Below are 26,459 nucleotides of genomic sequence, written 5' to 3' on the forward strand. Positions count from 1 at the left end.
CTGCACATGCACATGCATGGATGTTGAAGAGGCCACAAGGACACCATCAAAAATGTTTTGTACGTGGTGTTAAAGCTGAATAGAATAGTGCGGTGCTGGAACCCAGAGTTGTGAACTGCGGTATCTCAGCCCCCGGGCGCTCTTGGGTGGTTTCAGGTCCAGGAACATTATTGTTGGGAAATAATGCAATACAAATAGTTGTGAATATGATCAATGCTAGTTCTGCGGATGGTTTTGTTTAATAATAGGCAGCTGCAAAGTGCTTAATATACACGACAATCACATCTCGTTTGCTCTTTTTCTTTAAAAAATTACAATTTTGATGACACAGCAGAATGACATAACCATTTTCATATATCTAAAAACGTTTTCCTTTGCTTGTAATGACCACATGCTACACTGGGTGGTATACAGGACAGCTCAAATACACATTTACACACACACATATTAACATATTAATTAACATATATATATATATGAAACTTTGTATCATACAGACATCCATTTTAGGTTTATTTTCTAATTTGCCTTCTTTTCCAGCATTTCAGAAATCAGCATCGCTTTAGTCAACTTCAGCTGCAGAAAACAACCGGCATTATGAAAAAGTTGGGGGTTATCAAAAAATAAATGAATGAATGATGATTCAGTCTACTTTAATGCAGATGATGTATCTCAGTCGGCACACTGAGGCTCAGAGCTCATTAAGGTGTGAGGTATCGTGTCAAATAATTTTTGGAAAGTTATTGGAGGGACTTGGCAGCAAAACTGAAAGTGTCTCTTGGTAACGTTGCCCATAATTCTATAACTGCCAAGATGACACTGTGAGATTCAGCAAAACAAACAGAAGCTCTCCTGTGCTGAGTAATCTTCATAACGTTAAGAAGACCGACTGCCACTGAGAAAGGCCCTTTGATGATTAGTGTAGAGAGAATCAGCTTTGAAAATAGACCAGCAAGTGGGATCTTTGCAGCTAATTATTAGCTGCGCCATGATTGTCTTTAAATATCAGGTGGGCGGAACAATGCTACATTCAGACGAAAGCAGAACAAAGGACATCTCTTGATCCATCCATATTTCATTAAAGGATGACAGAGTGTCAGAATGTCGCAAAGTACACGATATGGCTGCGTTTTGTTTTTAACTGTGAGTGTATGTGATCAGACTATTCTGAAAGTTGTGACAGAGAGCTTTTCTGTAGCGTACACACACCCGCCTGTGAAACATCACCCTCACTGAGATTGACGCTCCAAATTCACACTATTTTGTCTTGAGCTGTCACCACATGGTCTTGAGATTTATATGACATGACTGTCTAAATCTGAGAAGGCATAGACATCTTTTGCAAGATGGGATTAGACTTGTTTTGAATTAGACCTTCAGAACATCTGAAGAACTATCACTTAAGAGCAAAATACAACAAAATGACAGGTGGATCAGGATTGGCTTTGACCTCTTATAAATAATTAGCTCATGAATTAATCAATCTTATTAGATCAGAGCAGATAATGAAAACAGTTGTAGCTGGCAGTAGTAGTTCAGTCTTTTTAAGGGCACGTATACATTTCTAAAGATAACTCTTTTTGCCTCCAGATGCTGGAGGGTGGAGTGGCCCAGCTTTGGTGGAGGTGCTGAAAGAAAATCTGCACACAGCTGTCAATAAGAAATACCGTTCAGTTCAACTGTGATCTAATAACAGGATGGAATGAGGAAGATACTCCCATGTGTGCCTGCTACAGGGGCTTTATGAGTCCAGCCGATCAATTAATCGAAGCCTAGTACGCGGCAATCATTTCTACCAGCTCTGCAACCGTCCAGAGAATTCATTATAATTACCTTTTACAGCTTGGTGCTTCTTATACTCAGAACAGTAAAGCCCCAGGTACCGGATCCCAGGACAGTCTTTTGAGTCAGGTGTCACATCCAATTCAGGATTGCTGGCTTGCTTTAACCGGTCATCAGAAAGTTCTCAAATATCATCAAATTCATATATTCATACCTTAATACAGTAAACAAAAACAGATAGGATTTACCAGCTTTAACCTGTCATGCTTTCCAAGTGTTTTTCCTTTGATTATCAACATATAAATGAGCGCTCCTCAGGCCAAGTTGACATATAGTCTTAATGGTGTGATTCTGAGTCACAATTCCTGACACGTTTAGCCGCCTGACAAAAGTAACGGAAAAACATGTGGATGAGAGCAGCGTCACTGGAAATTTGGCTGAATTAATATAAACCTATGATTTTTGGAAAAGATAGGACTTTGAAGCATGGACACAGATCCGAGGCCCACTTGAATCTGGTTGAATATCTACATGCAGAAGTGATTTGATCTGGCTGTGTTAGGCCGGCTGACAGAGCTTTGATTTAGTAGCTTCGTTCGGAACGAACATGTTTACTTGTCTGGTTTTACCCGAACATTTTTTCTCCTAGTGTTGTGAAAACCTGTTCAATGTTTAATGCAACTCTGCATCAATCTGGTCTTTATTTTTGCTTCTGAGACACTGAACATGGTGAATAACATTACAGCAGGATAACAGTTGTTGTGGAACTTTTAATGGCTGATTATGAGAAGCCTCACCATCTCTGCTGGCATTCACTTGCTGCGTCGCCTACGCCGATTACTCACTCACTTCCCAAAACAACTTCACAACCTGGTTACCCAAAATTTAGCCTTCTTAAAGGGTAATGGTATGCCAGCAAGAGTGCATTCGTTTGGAGCATATTCGCAGTTTAATTCCTTCCTTTTGGTGAAATATGAACAAATCTGCAATAAATCATGTGTAGTTAATTTGTAGATGATCACAAAGACTTGATATTGTCTTTAAAATTTGCAAAGTGCTGGATTATTACCAATTATAAGGATTAATATAATTTTTTTGCACAAACTGCAATTATGGATTACTTGAATGTAGCATCTTTACCGAGTGATTTTATGCCCCCGTTTGACCAAAGTAGTCTGACAGCTGGGCCAGGGCTGGTGCTAGAGCTATTATTTATGCAACCGGCTTAGAAATGGTTTGGTTCTCCATGCCATTACGTCACTTTAAAGATCTCTTTGGATACAAACGCCAAGCTCCTTCTACTATTCACAAAATGCTGAAGTTTGCTCTTTTACCCTGCAAACCGATGGTGGAGTCAGTGTTTGTGTCTTGTTTCCATACGCTGACTGGTATTTCTGCCAGGAGCACGCACTAACACGTTCGCTGACAATAAAACTGGAAACGGCAGGAACACACATCTTTCCACTGCTGCTTCAACTTCTCGTCCACGTCGCAGCTCAGTGTTATTGGTCTTATTGTTAAGCAAACTGAGGGCTAAGGTGGCACGTGACTTTGAAACGTGGCGGTCACAACGTTTCAGTTAGTCTGGAAGCTCTCCATAACTCCTCCCCCAGTCCTTGATGTAAGTGGTTCTTTGCTCTCATCCAACAAAGAGTTTTCCTGGGCTGGAGCCAGTGCTTTGGTGTTCGGAACACACAGAACTGGTTCGGAGTCCGGCTCTGGACAGCACTCAAACTGTTTTGGTTGAAAAATCTCCTTAAAGGCAACAAGACACATCCGATGACTATGTTTGCTTAGGAGGGCTGTGGAGCCTTTGCTTTAAAGTCCCTATGCAGTCAGCTCAGATGTTCTGTCCAGTCTTGTGGAATATATCACCTATTCACATATATCCGTTCGTAATGTTCTGGGAAGTTATGATAAATGTTCATGACTTGCCCTTTACTTGGGGGCAAATACTAATTTTGCTTCCACTGAAATGCTACCAAATCAGGCCACTGCAGCTGACTAATCAGAACAGACTGGGCTTCTTTTTTGGGGGGGGGGGGAGGGTCCCCCAAGCTACTGTCTAACAGGAAACCCATAGATTGGTGTGGTCCTCCAGATTCCATCAACTGTTGCAGCCTATTCTACTGCATGAATGAATTATTAAAGGCTTGTGGTTCTATCAGACTGTGACATGATATTCTGCCACGGTGATCTGCTTTAATGGGGTCAGTTCAATTTGAAAGAAACATTAACTTATTTAGCCGTTTATATCATTTGGCTTTAATTTTCAATTGTGAATCTGATGAAGTACCCTCGCTGACAGCTATGAAAGCTGCTAATGAGTGACAATGAGGCCAATAGCTAATGATAGCAGTCAGTGTTCTGCAGACAGCCGACGATCATGGCAATCATGATAGATTAATCATACTGTCTGCCAGCATCATTTCACTTCATCTGTTGTTCCATGAAGCTTTTATGCTATGACAACGCTGATCTTCGAAAAACATAAGATAGTATATATGATCCCAGTCATTATCAACACCCCTGTAAGAGTCAGAAATGGCAGTTTGGAAAACTCACTAGTATGTGCATCGGTGTGAGCGAGAGGAAAAACAGCCAAGAGTCTAGATAAAGAGATAGGGACAGATAGAAAAAGATAATGTGACATTGTGGCGATGTATTCTCGTCAAGTGTTTCCCAAAATACACCCTTCTGTGCTATCCACGCACAGTGGGATGCTGCAATGATGCTCCATGGCCCTCAAAGTCTCCCCATAATATGCTGTCATCCAGCACATATTATATCTGTAGCAATCCAGCCTTTTTTTTTTTCTTTTTGGCTCTGCAAGGTACAGTTTGTATTCTAGCGTTGAGGGGAAAGACAGGATAACAGTGTACGCTCAGTGGTTCTCAGCAGGTGGCTTGCTACAGCACTGGCTGGAACGTGTCAGGGCCAGAAACCTGTCAGAAGAGCGAGCAGGATCAGTCCACTGAATACTAAAAGTGTCAACTTATCCACACGGTTGACTCAGACCTGTCAGGGGCTTCTGGTCCTGTGAATCCCTGGCAAGCCAACATCTGATGCACCACAGTCAGACATGATGGATCACCTGCTTTTCTAACATCCGCTTGGAAGAAGATGTAAAGCGTGTCAGACAGGAGAACGGAGGGGCAATGATGGGAGCAAGAAAGTAATGCATGGATTCCATTTGTGTGCATGAGATAAACAAACACAACTTCTGTTGAATTGTTGAGCTCCCTCTTGCATAAATCATAAAGAACTGAACTCATTCTAATGTGCAGCCGCAGCATCTTGGAGTGCGTTGAGAGTTAGTTATGAGACATCAGACCATCTCCTGTCACAAACTGTCACAAAGACCCAAACAAATAGCAGGTCCACACAAGAGCTTAACTTAAATCAAATAAAATTCATGAAAAGTGAACTAACTCAAAACAACAGACTGTGGAAGTCAGCAGTATCAGCGATGCAGCTGAGCACTCAGCCCCCTATGTGAGCCCCCTTCCTTTCAAGAGTGACTCAAAGAGCGCTGGAGGGGAGTCGCACTAATCAGCTGTGTCTTATGTATTTCACATGATGGACAGCCAAATAAAGCAACAGGCAGACAATTCTATAATTCCTTTTCTCAGAGTCACTGTGGGAGACATAAACAGATTTTATGGCCTCAACAAACTGAAGGAAGAAGAGTACAAAAAAAGCCCCACATAGGCTGCGTCAATCATGTGGGAAAAGATCTGATTATGAGTCTGTGGTAGAAGAGTTTCCCTGAGGAGGATCCATAGTGACAGACGCTGCAGTGGAGTGACCTCTGCCTCTGAGGGGCCATGTCACGTCTCCGCATCGTCAAAATACAAGAAAAAAGGCAGGCTCTGCAGATCTCAAAGAATTATGCCTCTGACTTGAAATGCTTCTGGAGTGTTTCCCACTCCAACTGGCAAGTTTTGACTCCTACATGATAGCTGCACCGCCGAGCACCAGGCAAAGATCTGGAAAAAATGCTAATTAGAGTGCTAAGCTACCAGCTACGCAGAGCAGCAAATTTTAGCCACGACTCAGACCTTTAAAACGTCATAGCGGTTCAAGCAAAGTCTACATATAGAACTGTTACTCTGGAACAGTTTCCTTTTTAATCAGAGCACATCGATGCTGATCTGTGTCACTGTGTGCATGCGTGGCATCAACCCTGACCCAATGTTTTTAGGAATATACCGCAGGCCTGAAATGCTAAATTGGATGCATATTAACAAATAAAATGACGTTGAAGAAACAAAGCATGAGACATATTTGGTAAGTGCTGCCTGCGGTGAAATGAAAGCCGAAGTTAATGTAACAATTACTGTTATTATTATTTCCTTTCATTTTTCCATCCCATCCCACCTCTTTACTTCCTGAGCATTTGAGGTCGTTTACAAGCTCTTGGACATTGTGGGATGCCTTCAACTGAAAAGAAAAACGAAGGCACAAACATCAGGTGTAATGTACAACTCAGCATTTGCACCTACAGATGCAACACATAATAATAAGAGTTATTAAACAACTGCTGATTAGCAACCGAACAAACTCTGCCGCTCAGCTCCACTGACATACTTGGAGGCTAAACGTCGGACAGGCTTTCACCTTCACTAAATAAAACAGAAAAGACACACTCACTTCTCTTCTGTTTCAGCAGGACATAACTAATCAGCTCTCTGTGCCTCGGCAGGTGAAACAGCCGTGTTCCAATATTTGTTTCTTTTTTCCTTCTTTAAGCAGCATTTGGAATAGGGTGACTTAACGCTTACAACATTCCCACAATGAAAGCACAGGCTGGACACGGTTGTGCTTAGAAATGTCAGCTAATCTGTCTTTTAGGGACGAAAAAGGCAGCCGGTGGGGATACTCTTGTTTCCTCTAAGGAAATCGATAATGGAGGTGGTTTTATTTGATATTAGGCAGGGAGAGAGAAATGGGTTCAAGTTGAAAATACATTCAGCAAATAGTGAGAAAAGAGAATGAACGAGGTAAATAAATTAATGCAGAAGCCGCACTGTAAATCACTTTGAATGAGACAAACATTTAACTCGACAGATAAACAGAGGGTTGCACTTCTAAGAGTGTGTCTCAGTGGAGATCGAATCTGTAAATAGAGTTCTGTGCAAAAGTCTTGAGCCTTGAGGTGTTTTTTTGTTTACATCCAACATTATTTTTCCACCAATAGGGTGATTCCCAAAGACCTGTTAGCTAAAATAAAAACTATCTAAAGCAGATGAACAGTATCTGAGAGCGATGTCCTTACAGAACAGAGAAAAATCCAGCAAAGACCTGAGAGATGCATCTGGACCTTCAGTTTATCCATCTACTGTTTACTGAAGCCTCGTCAGAAATGGTCTCCATGGATGGGTGGCTGTCAAGAAGGCATTCTTAAGGAAGGGAAACAGGGAGAAAAGGTTGAGCTATGCCAAATGACACAAGAAGTGGGCTGAAAATCAGTGGCAACAGGTCTTATGGAGGGATGAATCCTCTCTTTCCCCATATTTTCCACTTTTGTGGCAATATATAAAGAAACGAGTGTTAGCTTTTGCTCAGTTCTGCAGACTTTACTCTGCAAATATACGTCTTTCCTGTGCATGTCTGCGCCATGATATTTTCATTGGCACATTTACTGCTGGTCTAAAAAAAGAATGTTACAATTGCTCCTTAATCTCGTCTCAAAAACGTATAGTTGTCCCTTTGCGCCGACTGCAGCTACCTCTTTTTACTCAAGTTTCCTTTTGTTTCCACTGTCTCCCATCCCACAAGTCTAAATAAATGGTTGCGGATGCAGCGTGCTATCTGTGGCAGGCCGGAGGAGTTTTGATTTATTTCCACAGCTCACCCAAACTGACGCAGTGACAGCCCGGATTGTTCTGTGGCCATGATAAATGCCCCATAAACAGACGCTCACAGCCTGTTAGATGTGCTAACTCTACATCCACACAGGGCCAGAGGGGAAAAAGAAAGGCTAGAAAAGGCAATCAGAGTGGGCTGCCCCACTCTTAGCTCTCATTTCCACATTAAAGCTACCAGGGTGACGGGATGAGACTGGTGACTCCTGCCAAAGTGGAACAAATGACCCTTTCATGCTTGCTCTCCCAAAGTGGTACAAATATATTACTAATGCTTTATTAAACAGTGCTGTGTTATGGTAATCCCACATGGCACAATGCGTGGAAATCAGTACTCACTTTCATAATGAGTTAATTAAGGGCTTGAAAACCAAATCGGAATACCTGTCAGATAATCTGCTACCTGAGAGGGAGAATCATTTTCAGACTCTGAGGGCCACAGTACCTCATGATAATACACTTATCACAAGTACAACTATCTTTGTCTCCATCCACACACCCCTCTCATCTGATCTGACTCAGCACTGCCTCTGTAAATCACACACGCTGGCCCTGGAGACAGAGTGAGCCTTTCCAAAAGGAGTGGATCCTCCTCCTATCTCGCTCTGGCTTCAACAGCAGACCTTTAGGATGGCTGACTGACAGAGCTGCGTGACAGAGCTGAAAAACAAGCAGATAAATCAGCCTCTGCCTACCCAGTGCGCCTCATAGCGCCCATCAGTCAGCTAAATGGGCTACACACTCGCTGCAAATTCAAGCCTATCAGCACTCCGATGGGAGGCTGGCGAGGCGGGGTGAAGGGAGGTAATATGTGTTTGTTTATGTGCCGGCAGAAATGGAAAACCTTTAGGTCTGATAGTTACAGTATGTTCCAGAAAGATACTCGGAATTCCAGGATGAAATATAACTTCTTCAGGTTATAAGACTGTGTTCATCAGAATGGAAAGGGCCCATAGATCTACACAGATTTTCTATTTTTTTTTATATTTTGATCATAACTTCCTGTGCGAGTCAACTGGAAACCCGTTCTTTTCTATGGGAATCCCTGCCATCCCCAATAGGTGTGAGAAACTCAGCCTTTTGTACATTGTACAGTTTTTACACTTACAGAACACTACCAGCACTGGCTAATGTAGCCTCATGCTAACAGAGAAGCTGCTAATGGAGAAACAGAAGGCTTTTAATACACCTTTCTCTCAAAAACCTGTGGGGAAAAAAAAGACTGCTGGTGGAGTTTCTACCCTGTCAATTAAGCTACTAAACCAGAGTAAAGGTAATGAAAAATAATTACTGCAGCCTGGAACCTTTTTTTTTTTTAATCTTCCAGTTTATGTTTAGTCCTATATTGAGATAACATTTAGTAACTTCTCTCGCTATCAAAACAACATTTCTTAGCGTCCGATATTTTTTGCAGAAGCAAGAAATTGCTAATTACATCCTCATTTGAAGCGCACACAAGACAGTTGGACCAAATGCTATCAATCTATCAGTTATCTAAACTAGCCTTTCTTCTCCCTGCTCCGGTTTGCAGATTATCACAAGGCTGGAATTTCTGTTCTGCCTCATCGTGTCTCCAATAAAATTGGGGGAGCACAGCAGCTGATGGAAGCATTTGCCTTGCAAGGAGCTTGTTGGCAGACTGGGCTGATCTCCTACAGTCGGATGGGCTCACCATCATCTCCCACCGGCCCTATCGCCGCAGTCCAGATAACTGCAGAAGAGCCTTGAAGTGATGTGCACACAGATGTGACATATCACCAGCTACAGGTGCAGTCAGAACACTCCTCTGTCATCTCAGCCTTGCATGCATTCATCCCCATCTTCCCTCTCAGGTCAGTGCTCCTAATCATCATCACCACAACAGGTCTTCAGCGTTAGGAGGGTCTGGGCTGTTTGGCAGCACCATTTGTCAAACCCTGCTGTACTCATGGCAACTGAGCACCTGACAAAAGCTTAAAGGCATATAATTCTGAGAGGTGTCCCTCGTGTGTTGGAAAACCACGGCCTGTGACCGCTCCAAATGGCCATCTGTGCGTGTGGACGGGAGAGAAAATGTGTGAGTCAGTTCAGAAGTGCTTTCTTATTAAATCTGTCTGCCTTTTACAGCAAAGCCCCCCCCCCCCCCCTTCTCTTCCCACCGCTATCCAAGCTAATCATTTGTCTTTCCATTCATGGGTGAATTTGTATTCCATGGAAATGGGTTCCTGGTGGCGGAGTGAAGGTGGGGGCAGGGAACGATTCTGCATTTAAACTTGCTATTTTCAGTGTCGCTGCTTTGGTGCAGCAATAAACAGGAAAATCAAAATCTATCTACAAATACTTTTTATTTATGCTGGAATAGCATTCTATGCGTTTCATCCTCCTGATTTGTTTCTGAAGTAAACTCTCTCTAAATCTCTCTGAATATACTCTGCTGCTGAAAGGTTTTTTTTTGTTTTTCTTAAATATATTCACTAAGATTTGAGTGTTTTGGCTGTCTGCAGGACACTGACTGAACATGGACATCTGTGGACAAGATGTCATCCTAAAGACAAAATGCATTGCTTTAAAATCTAAATGAGCTTTTCTGCATCAAAGTTCCCATCACAGAAGCTTTTCTTCCAAAAAAGATCAGAAATACCCATCGTTGAGTGACGGCCCATCCCAGATGCCTCCGAGCCCAGAGAAGTCGCCGCCGCCTGAACGAGGTTAACACGAGGCATCTTTTTTTAGAGCGGCACAGTCCTCAGTGGCCTTTGGGAGTGTTACTCTATATTGTAGTGCTTGTCAAAGGTTTTCCACAGTAATCTTTATCCCATGTGGTTCTATCAGCTAATGATCAACCATAGCTCTCGTTCAGTGGCATCTCAGACACTGGAAATGACAGTTCTGCGCCAGTGTCTTTAAGGAGCTCTTTTCACGGTCTTCTGCTCTTTCAAGGGAGAAATATGCAGTTCTGTGACTTTCTCAGACATTTGTTTGACAAACCAGAGATCCTCTGCCCATCTTCGCTCCTCAAAGACTCAGCCTTTGGTACGGTCTGAAACCATAGCAACCGCGGCACAAACTTGGACCACATCTCAGAAGAGTTTCTTTAGCTTTTCTTTCACAGTCCAGAGCCTTGATGGTGTCGAAACGCTCTTTCCAATGTTTGTGCCTGAGTAAACTCAGAGGTCTCCCTTTCTCAATTTCCTCTGAAGAGTGAGATTTCATTTTGGCACTGCTTTTGCACTGAATCATGATTGCAGCCACCTTCTGATGCCACCGGTTTGATATAAAATGACAAAAAAAAGAGGAAAAATTTGTTTTTGATTTGTGGTTGTACGTCATGTGATATATTTAAGCAAAACTGATACTTTATTCTTATTCTTTATTCTTCCTCAGAGTGTAATTTCTCTTACTACTTCTTGATTAAAGAAACTGTTTTTTTTCCCAGATGAGCAGTAAAAATCCAGCCTATTTAATCACATCCAACAAATGTCAGGATTCCCTTCCTGTGTTCCTTTTCCCCTTGGTGTCACAACTCCAGAGAGCTCCGCTTTGATCGGTCAGGTTACTGTTTATCTAGCAACACTATTAAGTTGACATAGCGACTCCTATCACAAGGTGCAGCACTTTGGGTTTAATCAAAGCGACAGCTGTGGAGCTATATTCCATCAGGCTATTTGCACACTGCCAGGTTGGAATAAAAGGTTACCACCTGTTGTGGACTTAGTTTATTGGTGGACTGAAATAATTCCATCTGAACATCGAATTTGGTCATCCGGCCGTCACATTTCGAAAAATTGTGTTCATTAGAAGGAGTGGATGAAGAAACATGTGGTTCGAGTGGAGCTGACAATATTTCCTGTGAAAAAGGCGAGCAGATATCTTCATCCTTACTTCGAGCTCTCCAAGTCTCGCCACGGATAATTAAGCAAGTCAGCCTCCTGAAAAACAACAACTGAGAACTTCCAAAACAGCTCAGCTGACATTTAGACCGTTTGTAAAACTGTCTTCCCCTTCTTCACTGCGCTGTGAGGCCAACAGTGAATGTATGCCATTTAGAGGACTCGTTTCCTGTACTATCTGTGAGAGAACGACGGACTGCCAGACCCCAAACACCCAACAACTATAACAACCAGGGATCAATCCAGCTCCACATGAATGCCAGTTGCAGCAGATTTGGGGGTGATCAATCATATTTACAGGCGTTTTCCTGGTCTACAAAACATGTCCATAAATCAATTACGCTGCAAACGTGCCTGGTGTGCTGAAGTAAGTGAGTGTAACCTCCCAAAAAAGGTTACCAGCAGGCTCTTTGCCCTGTGTAGCTGCATCAACATCAAACACAGAAAGAAAATATGTCAGAGGGGCAGAAACGTGCTCTCCGTTTATGTTCCCATTTGTTTTCAGCTTGTTTTTCTTTTCCTTTAATAATAGCTTACCACACACACACGATTAATCAACTTTTATCGTTGTCCACTCAGTTAAGTGCAGCCATTTGCATTATTCATCTGCGTTTATGACTTAGTGAATTTCATCATACACAAAGTGATGGATCGCTCGCTGACAGCCTTTGTTTGCTCTCCATTCAGTAGTAATAATGAGTTTGTAAATAAACAGGAACAGATTCTAGCTCTTTCCATGTACTCTGAAAAAGTGAGAGCAATACGGGATTAAATATTCATAAGTTTCTATGGAAGTTAATCACAAAGCTTCAGGTTTGTTGTGCAACACGGTCGGCGTAGCTCAGACAAAGACGTCAGAGGCGCTCCGGCCCGAGGCGATGCATCTCGAAGCAAAAACAAGATTCCAGGGGTTCATTTTTCCACATTGCCAAAAATCGAAAACTGGAGAACTACTCCGCTCTTTCCGTGCTGTGTAGTGTTACAACAGTTCTCTGAGAAATCAGCAGCCAGAATACGCACAGAAAGAGTGATCGTATTACTGGTGTATTCCCCGTTTTTCAGAAAAGAACATGAAATCCTTGCCCTCACTCACAAAGCTCCTTCAGGACCTCACAGTCCCATTATCCAAACACCAAACACTTTGCTGTCAACCCGCGGCTTGCTTTTGAGAAGAATGGGCGACAGAGCCTTCAACCATCAGGCGGTTCTTCTGCAGAGCCTGCTCCCACTTCAGGTTCAGGAGGTCAGTGACACACCGCTTCTCCTTTAAGATTAGACTTTAAAAGTTTACATTCTGTGACTCTGAGATTCTATGTGATGCTTTTGACCTTTTTCTCTTTCTTTCTCTGAATGTTTCCTTTGATAGTCCGTGAACTTTTTTACCAGTTTCAGCTCTTCATTCTCGGGATACCATCATTAGCCAATAAGCCAAAACAGTCAGTTGGAACACTAAATGAGGAGCTTACTTGCAGATCAAATGCATATTGAAAAAAGCTAAAAGTTTGTTCGATATATTTTCTGAATTTTTTTCTTTTTCTTTTTGTGATGCTACAAATGGAGTTGCTGTTCAGATCTGGCACAGTTACCAATTCAATCGTGTAATGATCAGGATCGTATTTGCATATTAATTATAATCAGCAGCCCGACTGCTGTGATGGAAGAAGAATTTCAGACCCATCTGACAAGAAAAAATCCTGATCCTTAACAGTCTTCTTCTTTTCCAGTTTAATCGGATGTTAATGATGTGGATTTTCATTTGTTTGAATATTTGGGATTGTCATGTTCACGTACGAGCCTTGATCTGCTGGGAAAGCTGTGATATAAGAGCTTAAAAGGCCGTCCTCTGTATTCAAAGAGCCCAGATTGCGCCCAGCAAACTAGCTCCTGTTTCATGTAGCCCCGCCTTCAAAGAGGCCCGATCCGCTCCGATTGGACAGCTGTGGTTCAGAGGATTCTTTAAAGGACACATCGTGTAAGTGTTGCTGTACGGTGATGTCATTAAGTGAAGGAAGAAGTAGACGGACTTTAAGCAAGCTTTTTCGGGCTGTTCAGCTGCAGCATCTTCTGCTGGAGGTAATAAATCCTTTTGGTTTAGACTTTGAGCTTCTTCCAGCTTGTAACTGCAGAACGTTTCCATTCATAAACCAGCTAAAACACATAAAATTGCTAATTTGACCCTATAAAACATATAAAAATTTGACTTTTCTCTTCAATTCAAGGAGAACCAACCACAGCTATTTAAAATGTGAACAACTAGGAAAGCATGAAGACACGCAGTGAAGGACTACCACAAACTTACAGTGTGCACTACCAGGCAGCCCTAAAAGGTGACACTGGATCTGCTTCTTTTCACAGCAAATTTTCATACAGTATTCATGTTCAACCCAAGTGTGAGGGAGGCAGCAGACATGCCTGTCAGTGTGCTACCTCCTGCCCACATGTTTACGTGTGCATCCACCCAGTTCAACCCTCAGTCTCCCATCACAGAGACTGTTAGGCTGTTGAAAACACCGTGAAAGTAAAACATTATCCTCTCTGACTGGAACGTGTCAGAGAAAAGACTCGGTGCCGCAGAAGTGAGAGAAGTGAAAACACCTCGAGAGTTTCAAACAGAATGCTTTAAAGACACCAAAATAATCAAGTGGTATAATAATGATCAGGCTGAAACGCGTTGCGTTAATCCCCAACAAGCACACAATCTTTAACTATCGTTAGCCTGTGAGTCTCCTGAGCTTGGATTGATAACAACCATAAACTAACATTTACAGTCACAGTTAATGGCTATTTGTTCCAAGTACTTGAATCGTAAGATAATTGAACTCAGCATGGTCATACAGAAGTCATAAGGTTTTTTTCAGAGGTTGACTGCAACGTGTTGAAACGTGTTGCCCAAAGGTTTCCACATTACAGAAAGTGTTCAGAAAACATGCAGCCAAAGAATTACCATTATATCTATGTAAAAAATGGCATGGTTTCTGATGAACCATACTGCGGCAAAAAATAACTTTTTGGTTTAATAGTGTCAAAAACTTGAGAGATATTCATATGATTAGGTCTACATGTTCTATTTTCCAATAAAAAAGGGTAAAGCAGTCATTAAGGCTGCCAAAGTTTGGAATAAGAAGTGGTGGAGAGAAAGAGTGCAACAGAGCCGGACTTATGACAGATCTTCTGGAAGGTCAACTTCAACAGTACAATTGTATAGTCACAATCTACAGTGAGATAATACTCCAACAAAACCAAGTTTGGGCCATAAACAACCAGGAAAAAACAGCTGCAATCAGAATTTATGACAAGTGAGTTAACTTCCTCTACAGCAGCTCTGTTAGTGTAACCCTTACAGGGGAACAGCGGCAGTAAAAGCATCCAACTGGACAAACCATTTTAGACGCAGAGAAAATGGTCCCTGTAATGGAGCCCGTGATAGACTTGCTAACCTTGATAAAGGCATCCTAATGGGCTGAGGCAGATTATTGGGCTCACAATCAGCGAGTTTTGCACATGTTTACCCCTGACTGCTTTTACAACAACGAATACATGAGAAAGCTACAACCGCTGCAAATGCCTGCTCTCACACATCATCTAGAATATCATTCCAAAGATGGATGTATTTCAAACATCTTTCCGTCTTTATTAAAGGAGTAACATTTCCCATAACAAAGTGCATGTCAAAACCCAAAGCATCAGGAGAAAAGTGAATTTGGTGAAGTATTTGCTATCGATCCGCCCCATTGCTTTCTCAATGGATCCTCACATTTCCACACATGATGTTCTGTAGCTTCATTTCGCTGATTGCTTTCGCTTTGCAAAAGCAGGGCAGCCCCAGCTGACAAATCAAAAAGCTGGCAGCACCCAAAGAGAGGCCAGGAATCTCAGAAAACAAACACCCGCAATAAATCAAAAGTGATTTCAGAGGATGATCACAGATGGTGTGACCAGAGAGCGCTCCTACAAATTCTGTGTGTCCCCGGTGAATCACACATTTCCCAAGCTGCTGTCTACACTTCTCCAAAATAGCTTGCAGCCCATTATGAATGCAAATAAAAAACATGGCTTGAGACCAGTTCTGGGGGTTTGTGCACTAATTGACGGGTAAGGTAATGGTCAGGTATCCCCCTTTAACTGGGATTGGCACACAAAATCTCAGATAATATTGTGTAAGGCAGACTGGAAACATGACATGTTGCATATGCAGTCAAAACAGCTCGAGTTCATGAACTTTAAGTCAAGACTATGGCACAGGTGGGTCATCGCACCTCATAATCTCGCACACACAGACACACACAGAGACTCACCCCACTGCAACGGAGCGAGCTGTAGATGCTCCAGGACCAGCTGGTTGAGGACTCCCTCCACGCTGGCCTCTCCACAGCGGGTTAGAGATGGGTGGGCGTCGTTAAGGCCAACGGCATGGATACAGTAGCTTGCAGAGCACAAAACATGTGAAACTGCTCTACATGTACACGCTTTACATGTTGCATTTAGAGAGGTAAAGTAACATGTTGAAACAGCAACAAACCTAGAAGTCTTGTATTTCACATGACAATAACGTCTCGACTTTTCACTGTGGAAGTCCAAAGCTGTGCAAAAGTGGAAAATGATAAATGTACACTAAGCAGTCACAAAAACAAAAGCTCCTTGCGGATCAAATAAATAACACCAATCATCTCATTATAACACATCCATGTGGATACTTTGGCCCAATCCCAATTTCTGCTTGGCCCTTCCCCTCTTTTTTTCAGATAAAGTAGAAGTTTTCATGTTGTCCTTTAACTGTGGTGTTGAGGGCCGTTTGGACTGCTTAATGTACACTATTCCTTCAGAAAATGGACACATTTCGGGAATTGGGATAACTTTTTCCAAACAGTATCATTTGTGTCAAATTCTGCATCATCACTTAATCAAAAACTGCTTAAAAGTAGCTTGACGTGCACAACAAGAGCCCAAATTCTTGACCCGACCTAAAAGGTCCCCAAATCCTCATTAATTCTGCATGGCACCCACAGACAGCACTGATGTCTGATTTGCAAAGCCTCTACTGCAGTTGTGTTCAGCTGCCGCAAGTTTGTGGGGTTTTCTGCCTTTCACGTAGAGGTTGAGATTAGTTGATTGACCGGGTAAATGCACAATATTACACTAAATTAAAAAGTAAAGTAAATATTCTGGGTTGATTTATCAGTGTTTTGGGCCGCTGCCCATTCCCACTGAAGAGCTATCAAATCAACCTTCCTCCATTTGGCTGAATCTTAGTAGACAATGTATGATGTTCCTCCTGCTTCTCACTCCCATCACATTTTTTGACCATGGAACCACATGGAACCACAAGGAACAATGGATCTGAGGATCTCGTGGATGTGAAACAATAAAACATCAAAGAAAAAACTCGAGACAAGACAATTTGCGATTGGAACATACTTCAAAGAACTTTGTGGGTTTGGGCTTTGCAAATGCGCATCTTTATGTCATGTTTATGTATGTTTTGCAGCCACTTGGGTGCAGTATCAAAAATATGTGGAACAATCCGAGCTGTAGGCTGCTCTTGGTTGCGCTGGAGTACTTAATAGTCCTTTAGCTTTACTCTGCTGTGAAAAATACTGAAATCATATAGGACAAAGATCTGGTTCATGATTAAGAGAAACTGAGTGTTAAATAATGAAGACGACCAAGTGCAGCTGCTGTTTGAGCTTTTAGCCTGGGACTTCCTTCTCTTTGTTATGAACTCAGCTGTTGTCCACCCTACCGGTTCGAGCTAACGTTCAACCAATCAGCATTCGATAAATGTGTAACGTCATCTCCATAGCTTATGTGCAGTTAGCCTTTTGAAGGACTGTACGTCTGTCAGACAATAAACTGGTCAAGTAGTTATGTATGTATAAATAACAGGTTATACATTTCTTGTAGAAAATAAAAAAATAAAAAGATAAGACCATGAAAGCTGAAAGAGTCACTGATTCTGACTACACTGAATATTTCTTTGAAGAAAAAGATTTTTGCAGTGGTGAGCTTTAAGCCGAAAACTTCTTTTTCATTCGAGGTTGCTGAAAATGTTGCTCTTTTCACAACCAGTTGGCTTATATTCGTCAACCTGTATATCTTGGTATAAAAATACCAATTAGATACATCTGCAGACAGTTTGAGTTATTATACTTCGAATAAACTCATACATTAAGCATCCGCTGAAGAAACTTGTATGTGCTAAATGTGTGGATGCAGGCTTGTCATATTAAACCAACATAAACAAATCACTCAATAAGGCATTCAATTTTAGTAGCCAACATCCAACATAATCGTGTAATTTTTGTGTTATGCATTCATTCAGATGTCAAAGGCACACAGGGAGCGTGTTTCTATAATGGCAGCATTATACTGATGCATGGAAAGCTATCATCGTATGAATAGTGCATCAAAACAAATACATTTGTTGGAGAGCAATTATCCAGATAATATGTGATGATACGGGCACAGCTGATCATTTACACAGCTGACATTTGGAATAATGGCTTGGCCATGAACCGCCCAGAGCTCCAAACCTGGGTCTATTAACCTTTGAAGGAGTGTACAGTGTGCACGCAGAAGGAATAGCAGAAACAGGAGGCATTCACAGCCAAAACAGAGGCTGTTGGAAAGTTCCTCTTCTGCTCGATTCTTCCAAACTCTGATTCTGATTTATGGTCTCTCACATGTTGCAACATTTACCTCCATCTTAGTCAAGTGACCATGGGCAGATTTGTGGCTCTTATCACTCACCATATGAATAAGTAGAACTTCTCATTCAAGGGGGACAATGTTTAACAGTATATAGCAGCTACAGCCTGTTATCAGTTGTAAAGCCTGAAAATTACAGTCCCAAAAATTGCATAATACTGTTTTCCTGAAGACAAATTTTGCAGTTGCAGTGTGCAGCAATGAAAAAGATCTATGCGGAAAAAAAAAGAAAAACTTACCTGTGAGTAGTCAGAGTGCTCTCTATTTGGATAACCAAAAGCTTTCTAACAGGCGAGCTAAATCTAAAAGCTACTCAGAATGGTGCCACCAGAAAAGCAAATCATTAAATATCTGAAACAACTATTACCCCACGGTGTCACAACCCTGACTGCTTTTCACCACACAAAACACGGTGCAACACAGACATCCTGCCCTGGACCAAACTGCTTCATGCAAAGTCATGCTGTGTACATATCCACCATATAGCTCTCTCTTCAACTGTGGTGACATTTTTAGGGTTTGAGTCATTTTCGATGGTGAAAAAGCAGCTTTTCCTGTGGCCCTGTTCTGAGACAGTTTCAGCTTTAGCTCACTAGTTGTGAAATCTTCTAGTTATCCAAATAGAGAGCACTCTGACAACTTGCAGGTAAGAAACTGTCTACTCATAAGTACTTCAAAAAAAGAAACAAAACAGAATCACCTTTACACCCCTACATTTAAATTAGTTTGAATCTGCTTACTTAATTTATTGAGCAGTTAGGTGCATATCATCTACAGCATTTCTCTGCTCAGAGTCTACTGCGGGTAAGACATGGATTACTCATAATTACTTTATACAAGCCAATTAAAAAAAACAACACAAAACATCCCTTTAGGAAGTTCAACTAGGCATGTTCATCTCACGCAGCTCTAGTAAATAATATACATTGCAGTTGTGGCCACTGAGCAACACATTCAGCAAATGATCGGGTTTGCAATCACACTGCAGTTTGTTTTATTCATTATCTATAACAATTTACATGTCATGCACCGCAGCTCCTCACAACTTCACAGCTCTAAAATGTACACCAGAGTGCTGCTTCGAGATTTGGTTCATCCCTACTTTGCGCTCACAAAATGCCTTTAATTTTAAAGCTATTATTCATAATTCAGCAAACAGTTTTTGCTCATAAGCTACTGTAGATCATTAGCTTTTCAATAGCTTGGAGTACTGTCTAAACACAGAGAGCACTGGCAGAGCCAGCCTGGAAGCTTCAACAGACAGATGGAAAGGTCTCCCTGTCTGAGTTTAGAATTGATAGAAATAGTGTTGCCTAAGGAGTACAGCTGAGCATGGTGTATTGAAGGTGATCTGCACACTCTGAAACAAGGCCTAAACTGCACTGAGGTCCGTTTAATTCAGTCTTATATGCTGCTACTTCTGGCTTGCTGAAGTTTTTTAAGAAAAACTACAATCTGGATGTATCATGCTGGCAGTGACAGCTTTACAATGAGTTTCACTGTTACTGGCTGTGAAGTAGATATTTCATGCTGGCTTTGGTCAGCTATAGAAACAGAAATCATATTCCACACCATGTATTCTCCACAAAGCAAACACATATAAATACAATTCCTGTCTCATCTCCATTTTTGTCAGTGACCGTGCTGGACCATATATAGTAAGTTGTTTCCGTCTGAGTGAATCACTCCAGAAAATAATCACCAAAACAGGAGTAATACTGTAGCCAGCTCATAAATTAAAGTGACTTTTACTTTGCTCAAGGCCAAGTGAGTGCTTCCGAGTGTGACACGCACTATAATCAAATCTCTCATTTCTCATTTTTAATGTTGTGAAGGAAAAACCCCCCCTTGAGCTAAACTATGCTATTCCGATGTCTCTAAACAGATGAGTTGCCATCCATACTGAGAAATGTCTTCTAGTTCAGGAAATGTTAGCATCATGACTGCACTTGATGCTAATCTGACATGCAGTACTGGTCCATTGGCACTGGATTAGCTACAGTTGTGCTCCATCCAAATCAGCTCTATTTAAAGAGAAGCCAAGTTATGAATGTTGAATCAAGATTCCACTTCGGAGACTGTAGTGCTTTCTAGTGATCTCTTTTTCCAATTAGAATGTCCGTTTATCCAAATCTGCTAATTTCTCATGTGCCCCCCCCCAAACATAGTGGATAAACACATCAGCTGGCTACATTAAAACCACCTGCCTAATACTGTGTAGGTCCCCTTTAAGACAAAAACAGCACCAGCATGGTGGGACACGGCCCCTCTGGTGCTGTTCTGTGGTGTCTGGCAGCGAAACATTGGCAGTGGATCTTTTAAATTCAATGGGTGGTGCTGTTCTCACACATGTCTCATTGAGATCAGACGGGGAGAAGGGCACGGTCTTCTACAATGTTTGGGTGAGCATCAAAGTAACATTTCTACGAACCAAAGGTTTTCCAGGAAAACTGTGTATTGCTGTGATTGCGATTCGTGTGCATCAGCATGCGCTTTAGCTTCAGAGGAAACTCAAGAATATATATGATTATGATGATTATCATTATTGTTTTAGCTGGAGGGAGATTGCTGAGAACAAATTTGTAAGACATTCTCTTTCGTCAACCCTTCCCACATGACGCCTAATCCCTGAAAGATAAAACAATGTCCAATATGACGGGAGTGTTTGTGCCCTCATAAAAAGGGTAAAGAAAGGATAATGACAACTTCAGTATCTCAGAGACTGAATTCTTCATTAATTGCTTACCATGCTTACTAACATTCTGACAGGCGGCATCAAAACATATAACTGCCATCCAATGAGTGATTGGCTGGTAAAAGGCACGATGGATAAATCATGCAGCCCATTATGGGATGTGAAATTATGCCGCCATTACCCCAGTGGCAGATGTGAAGTTAATGCATTTGCGGCGTCAGTGGAAGCACAGATGTTTGGGTTGGCAGTCGCCTCCTCCAACAGATGAGAGATTTCAGTCCAAAGGTGGAGGTTCATCTGTCCATAAACATTCATCTGAAATTGGTTGTTTCACAGCTATGCTGAAAATAATTACATTAACATAACACGTCTGGGAGGAGAAGAAGTGTTTGGATACCTGCTTTGTGGTGCCAAGTTGTCTCTGGCCTGGTGTTTTTGTGTTTGTTTGTGCCTCTGTCTGTCCTCTCTCTGATTCAGGTGGAAGTCTTTTCATTTTAAAAAGGGTTTTTTTCCTCTACCGTCAGCCCTGTCTGTACTCACAACAGGGGATTACATCAACCTGCAGACTCAATGTGGTCTGTTAGTTTAGTCTGTTGGCTACCACTCATGAATTGGCATTATACGAACATTTAACATTTAGTGTGCCTGTTTCTTACCCCCCCCCCCCCTTCGTTGTCTTCAAACAGTCCAAAGGTTAAACATCAAATATTCACCAAACCATCATCACAAGCGGTGAAGAAAGGCTCCCTGCTCTGGATCTCGAGTTTAAAGCTTCTGAGTAAATGCATAGCACTTGAAAACACCACAAAGACCACGTCCAACTACCAGCAACGACAAACCAGTGGCACATCTGCAACAGGACATATCTCTCCAGCACAGAAGGGGGAGGCAGTCTATTTCCAGAATTTAACAAACGGTACCTTGAGACCGCTGAGATGAAATAGATATAAGTGGGTTATTACATGGATTCTCCTGCTAAGCTAAACAGTCAGTCAGAATATTGTTCCTCGCTGACAGATAAGACGCTGACGAGGTCCGACAGCACAGACGGTGCATTTCAAACTGAAGACAAGAAAAGCAGATGTTTACTGATGCTCCAGACGTTCCCCGTGGCTAATTGTCGGATTGGTGTAAAAGAGCCTTAAAAATGTGGCGAAGGGAAGTCTTTAACTGGACAAGGAGAACCCTTGAGTCTGCTACATCTGCTCATTTTGAAATATAAGAGACAACCGAGATCACACTCCACAGTAAATTAGATCCATCTTCAGTCTGAGCAGCAACAAAACACCTGACACAGATGAGCCAAAGCGCTTTAACAACCATGCTGGCCACATGCATGTCTTTGATCACTGATGTAACTGGATGTCTCGCCAGATCCGTCTATGTGACACAATGCTTCTATATCTATATGAAAGTAAACACAGTGTAGTGTGCTGGTGCCTCTGTGGTACAACCTGCAGCTTTTCATTGTTGCGCTGTATCACTGGGCTGACTGATGTCAACAATTAATGCCCAACAGATGGCAAGCTGGCAAAATATATATTTGATCATGTGAAACTACTGGAGACTGATATGTTCTGAAAATAATTCCAAGTTTCAGTCTTTATCATGCCTCTCATCTGTCTGTGTGACAACGAGCCCCTGAAAGGATATGATGCTCCAACAGATACCCAGCTTGCTGTTGATCTGGCAGCCTTGGGCGTGCTGTCGCTCCTCCTCCAGCTGTTTGGGGTTAGTGAAGCGAACGGTGCTTTGGTCCGGCTGTGGCAGACTCTCAAAGTCAAACTTGTCAACCTGGATGGCCATCCTGTAATAAGAGATGAGAGAAGCACTTATAGATGCATTTCCTCAAATACAACGTTATACAAACCGAAATAAATAAATAAATAAAAAATAGACAAATGTAGTGATAACTCTGAGAATCACAGTTACATAACCGCCTTCTGAAACTTTAAAATTAAACTAGAATGGGTTGAATAACCTGGATTTTTCTAAGGATAGATAGTTTTGTTCACATTCTGCTCTAATCACAGTGTCGGAATTAAATAATGAAGTTGACACGAAGACTAATGTAGGACTTACAAACTCAAAGCTAGGTGAGGCTGCCAGAAAGACTAATAGAGGAACAAAAATTAGGGGGTTGTTTCCAGTCCACTCATTTATTTATGTGTGACACGCCTTCTTTCTCTTCATTTTCAGTAGCAGTACAGATCGGAGTGCGTTACACGCTTTGAGACTTTACAACCCTTTTTTTTCTTGTTGATCCATTAAACAAAGTAACAAATGCAAATGCTTCATTCTTCATTTATTGAATACTGTTGCTTGCGTTTGATTTAGGAAGCTAATAAAACATATTCTTTTTTAGTAATTCTGGCTTCATGCGAGTACCATGCCGGGGTCTTAGTAGACTTAATTATCTAAAAAGCCAATAGTTTGGTGCCTTTTCTTATCACTGCTGCATTATGTTGATAAAAACATCAGCACATTTGTTAGGTGAAGGGCTGCAGTGAATGTTGAATCCTGCGGGACCTGGCACAAATATGGCTGGAGCAGCCGGATAATGGTCAGAAATCCAGCAGCAGAAGGACTTAAAAGACAGTACCAGACTGTAAAACAGCAAACAATTATAAGGCCATACAACCTACTAAAGTTGCACTGATACAGAGTAAGGTTATCTCTGGAGGATAAATTTTTAACCCCAAAAACATATTCTGGTGAACTACACATTTAAATACTTTAGAAATGTATTGTAACCTTCCACACTATCCTAGCTGTTGATAACCAATGTGAGGTGCCTTGTGTGGTTAAACAAGTGCTAAATTATTTATCTAGTCTGTACAAACAGCTTCAGGTGGAAGTTCTATACTGTAGGTGTTTCCGAGTTATTCATTAACAAAAGCCATGGTGTTCTTTGCCTGAGGTTACATCAAGTGATACATCCGGGATTCAAATTGTACGTGTGAGAAACTAAGCAGACACCATACCTGTGGTCATTAAAATGACCCACAGGACTGCCTCTAATTACCCCCACAGGAAACAGGCTCTCCATTCAAAGGTGAAAATATCAATGGGACTCTGGTTAGCTTTAGAGCTGCATGCACTGTGGTTGGACACGAAAATAATGGAAATCATACTGATTGTCGCCAAGACAGTCTCATTTTTCAAGCAAAGACAGATACCGCAAATTATTTTGAAAGATACTATACTTTCCAGGAAAAGTGCTTGTTTTAAAGCTCCATTAGTCAAGGTGTAACAATGGATCAAAAGATAACAATGGATCAAATGACCAGAATGTAACAGTGGGTGTTTGTAGTAAATAACCCACAGAGAATCATCACTGTCACTGCTCCCATTAGTTACTTTTTCCAGTAGCAAAAACACCCATTTTCAGAAAAAGGATATAAATAAGAAACGGACTTTCACAACTTGTAGATCTCTGTGTCTCCAGAGTTAGGTTGACTTGTTTTACCCCTTTCATTGTGAAAAATGCAGGTTATTTAGCAGAGAAGTTGGCCCACATGTAACAGCATACACTCACAGACTGACCAGCTATAACAACACATAACACAGTAGTTGTGATTACAACACACACAGAGATAGGGCTGACACTTTCCAAAAATCAGGGTCAGACAAATTTTAAATAAACACCCACTTATCAAAATTAATCTGAATCTCTCCTGCTATCCATCCATTTATAGAGTAAATGCATCCAAAGACAACGTAGCAAATATAGCATTAGCTTATTTTACTGAAAGGTTAAAAGGGCATATATTAAGTTTGGTTATACCGGTGCGCCTTCTGCTGGCTCAAAGGGCAAACTACTTTTAAAATCTGTCATCTGTCTTCATAGTATATGCTCTGAAGCACCTGAGGTCTGAATTCTTTTGAGCACATTACTGATGTTTAAAGTAGAACTTTGGAAAAAAAAAAGTAACAGCTTACACAGGGGAAAGCAACTTCCTCCTCTGGTACGATTGCCATTGCACCGCTTTATCTGACCAAATCAAAATTATGTTTGTTGGTGTACTGAGGTCCAAAATATTTATTTAACCTTTAATTCCTCCAGCCTATCACCTAGTTAGGACGTTTTTTTAAAGTTGTCATGATGAGCAATGGGCTCTGTTTAACACTTTCAGATTGCTCACACAAAGACTACATCAAAATAAAAGAAAAACAAAAGCAGTCTATTTTCAGTACATCAATCATTCCCTCCTCAAATGACACAGTGTGACTTTGAGATGGGCAGCTAACTCACATAATTTCCCTTTGGGATAAGTAAAGTATTTTTCATTTCATTTCGTAACTGCAAATGACCTGAACATCAAGCTCCACAGGAGAGCAGCTTGCAAAAAGAGGTTCCCATAAACAGAAACTTTTTCCCCTCAAGCTTCCAGCTAAATCACTGCTTTGACAGGAACCATGCTGACCTATGCTAATTATCTCATGCCGAACTTATCCAAGACATGAGAACACATTTGCACATTTCCACAGTGAATCCATGTATCGATCAGTGGGATCATCCCATGATTCCAGTTCAGAGGCTGCAACAGCTCCCCTGAGAGTCATTTCTGATGTGCTGAGAGGTTGGTGGGCTGCACTGGCCAAGGCTTTGTTTATGTCTTCCCTCGGCACCTGCTGCCATCACTTGGAAAGGAAATAGTGAATTCAAACAAATATATTTGTACTGCCCAAGCAGGGGGTGTGTGTGGTGGGCTTGGGGGACATATTAAGTCATTTCGAAGGATCGGATACCGCACCCGTTTAATTTACAGTTCTGCAAGTCATAAATGAAATTACACAACTAGAGGAGGGGGGAAAAAAATAAAATAAAATCTGTGGATGAGTCCAGACACACGCATACATCAAAGTGAGATGGAGGAGGAAAAGGCAATGCAATTATCATTTCACAGCCTCACCAACAAAGCCACGACGCAAATTAAATAACAATTAAGACTTCAAAACGTACTGTAGACAAAGAGGAAAGCTCCTGCTCTTGCTGTGCCATGCTTACATACATCCGCCTTTGAAGATTAGTGGCACTGAGCTTATGTCACTGACTGAAGTCCCATCTTCAAATGGGCGCTGGGTTTCATTCAGTCACCTTCAAAAGCACACATTACACAGCAGGTCCAAAAATATCGTGCTGCAACAATGCAAACGGCCCCTGGACACTGTGCAAAGGCCTAAGGCTGCTTTTCCTCAGTCATGTAATTACTTAGAGCCAGACGGTCGCAGCAACGTTTACATTGTAGAAGGGAGCAGTACTGAGAGTGATGCTTTTCAAGATATATTTCGAGAACATAAAAGGTTGGTTTCGATTTGTCATTTGAGTGTTCTTTTGGCATGAATTGTTAACCTATAATGACTCTTTAGTCTTCTACACACCAGATGAAATAATGACGGTGGTGACAAAGGTGTTAGAAAGGATTCTTAATATGACACCAAATGTCTTATCTTGAAAGCCTATTGCCCATTGAAAATGTGAGTACTCTAAGATACATGCCAGTTATTCCCACAGAGCTGTGAAGTTACAGTTTTCTG

The 26,459-nt window shown here is 41.6% G+C and overlaps 1 protein-coding gene across 2 annotated transcripts in view; it reads right to left on the reverse strand.

Moving 5' to 3' along the window:
* Positions 1 to 26,459, reverse strand: part of trappc9 (trafficking protein particle complex subunit 9) — a 193,172-nt gene that overhangs the window by 48,815 nt on the left and 117,898 nt on the right. For both annotated transcript variants that reach the window (XM_072369878.1, XM_072369877.1), the window contains 2 exons: positions 22,572 to 22,725; positions 15,814 to 15,904 (listed from right to left, as the gene is read on the reverse strand). In XM_072369878.1, coding sequence (XP_072225979.1) covers positions 15,814 to 15,904; positions 22,572 to 22,725 — 245 coding nt within the window. The remainder of the gene's footprint in view (positions 1 to 15,813; positions 15,905 to 22,571; positions 22,726 to 26,459) is intronic.

This window comes from Leuresthes tenuis, unplaced genomic scaffold (genome assembly GCF_036924035.1).
Source record: "Leuresthes tenuis unplaced genomic scaffold, fLeuTen1.0.hap1 SCAF_18, whole genome shotgun sequence".
Taxonomy (NCBI): Eukaryota; Metazoa; Chordata; class Actinopteri; order Atheriniformes; family Atherinopsidae; genus Leuresthes; species Leuresthes tenuis.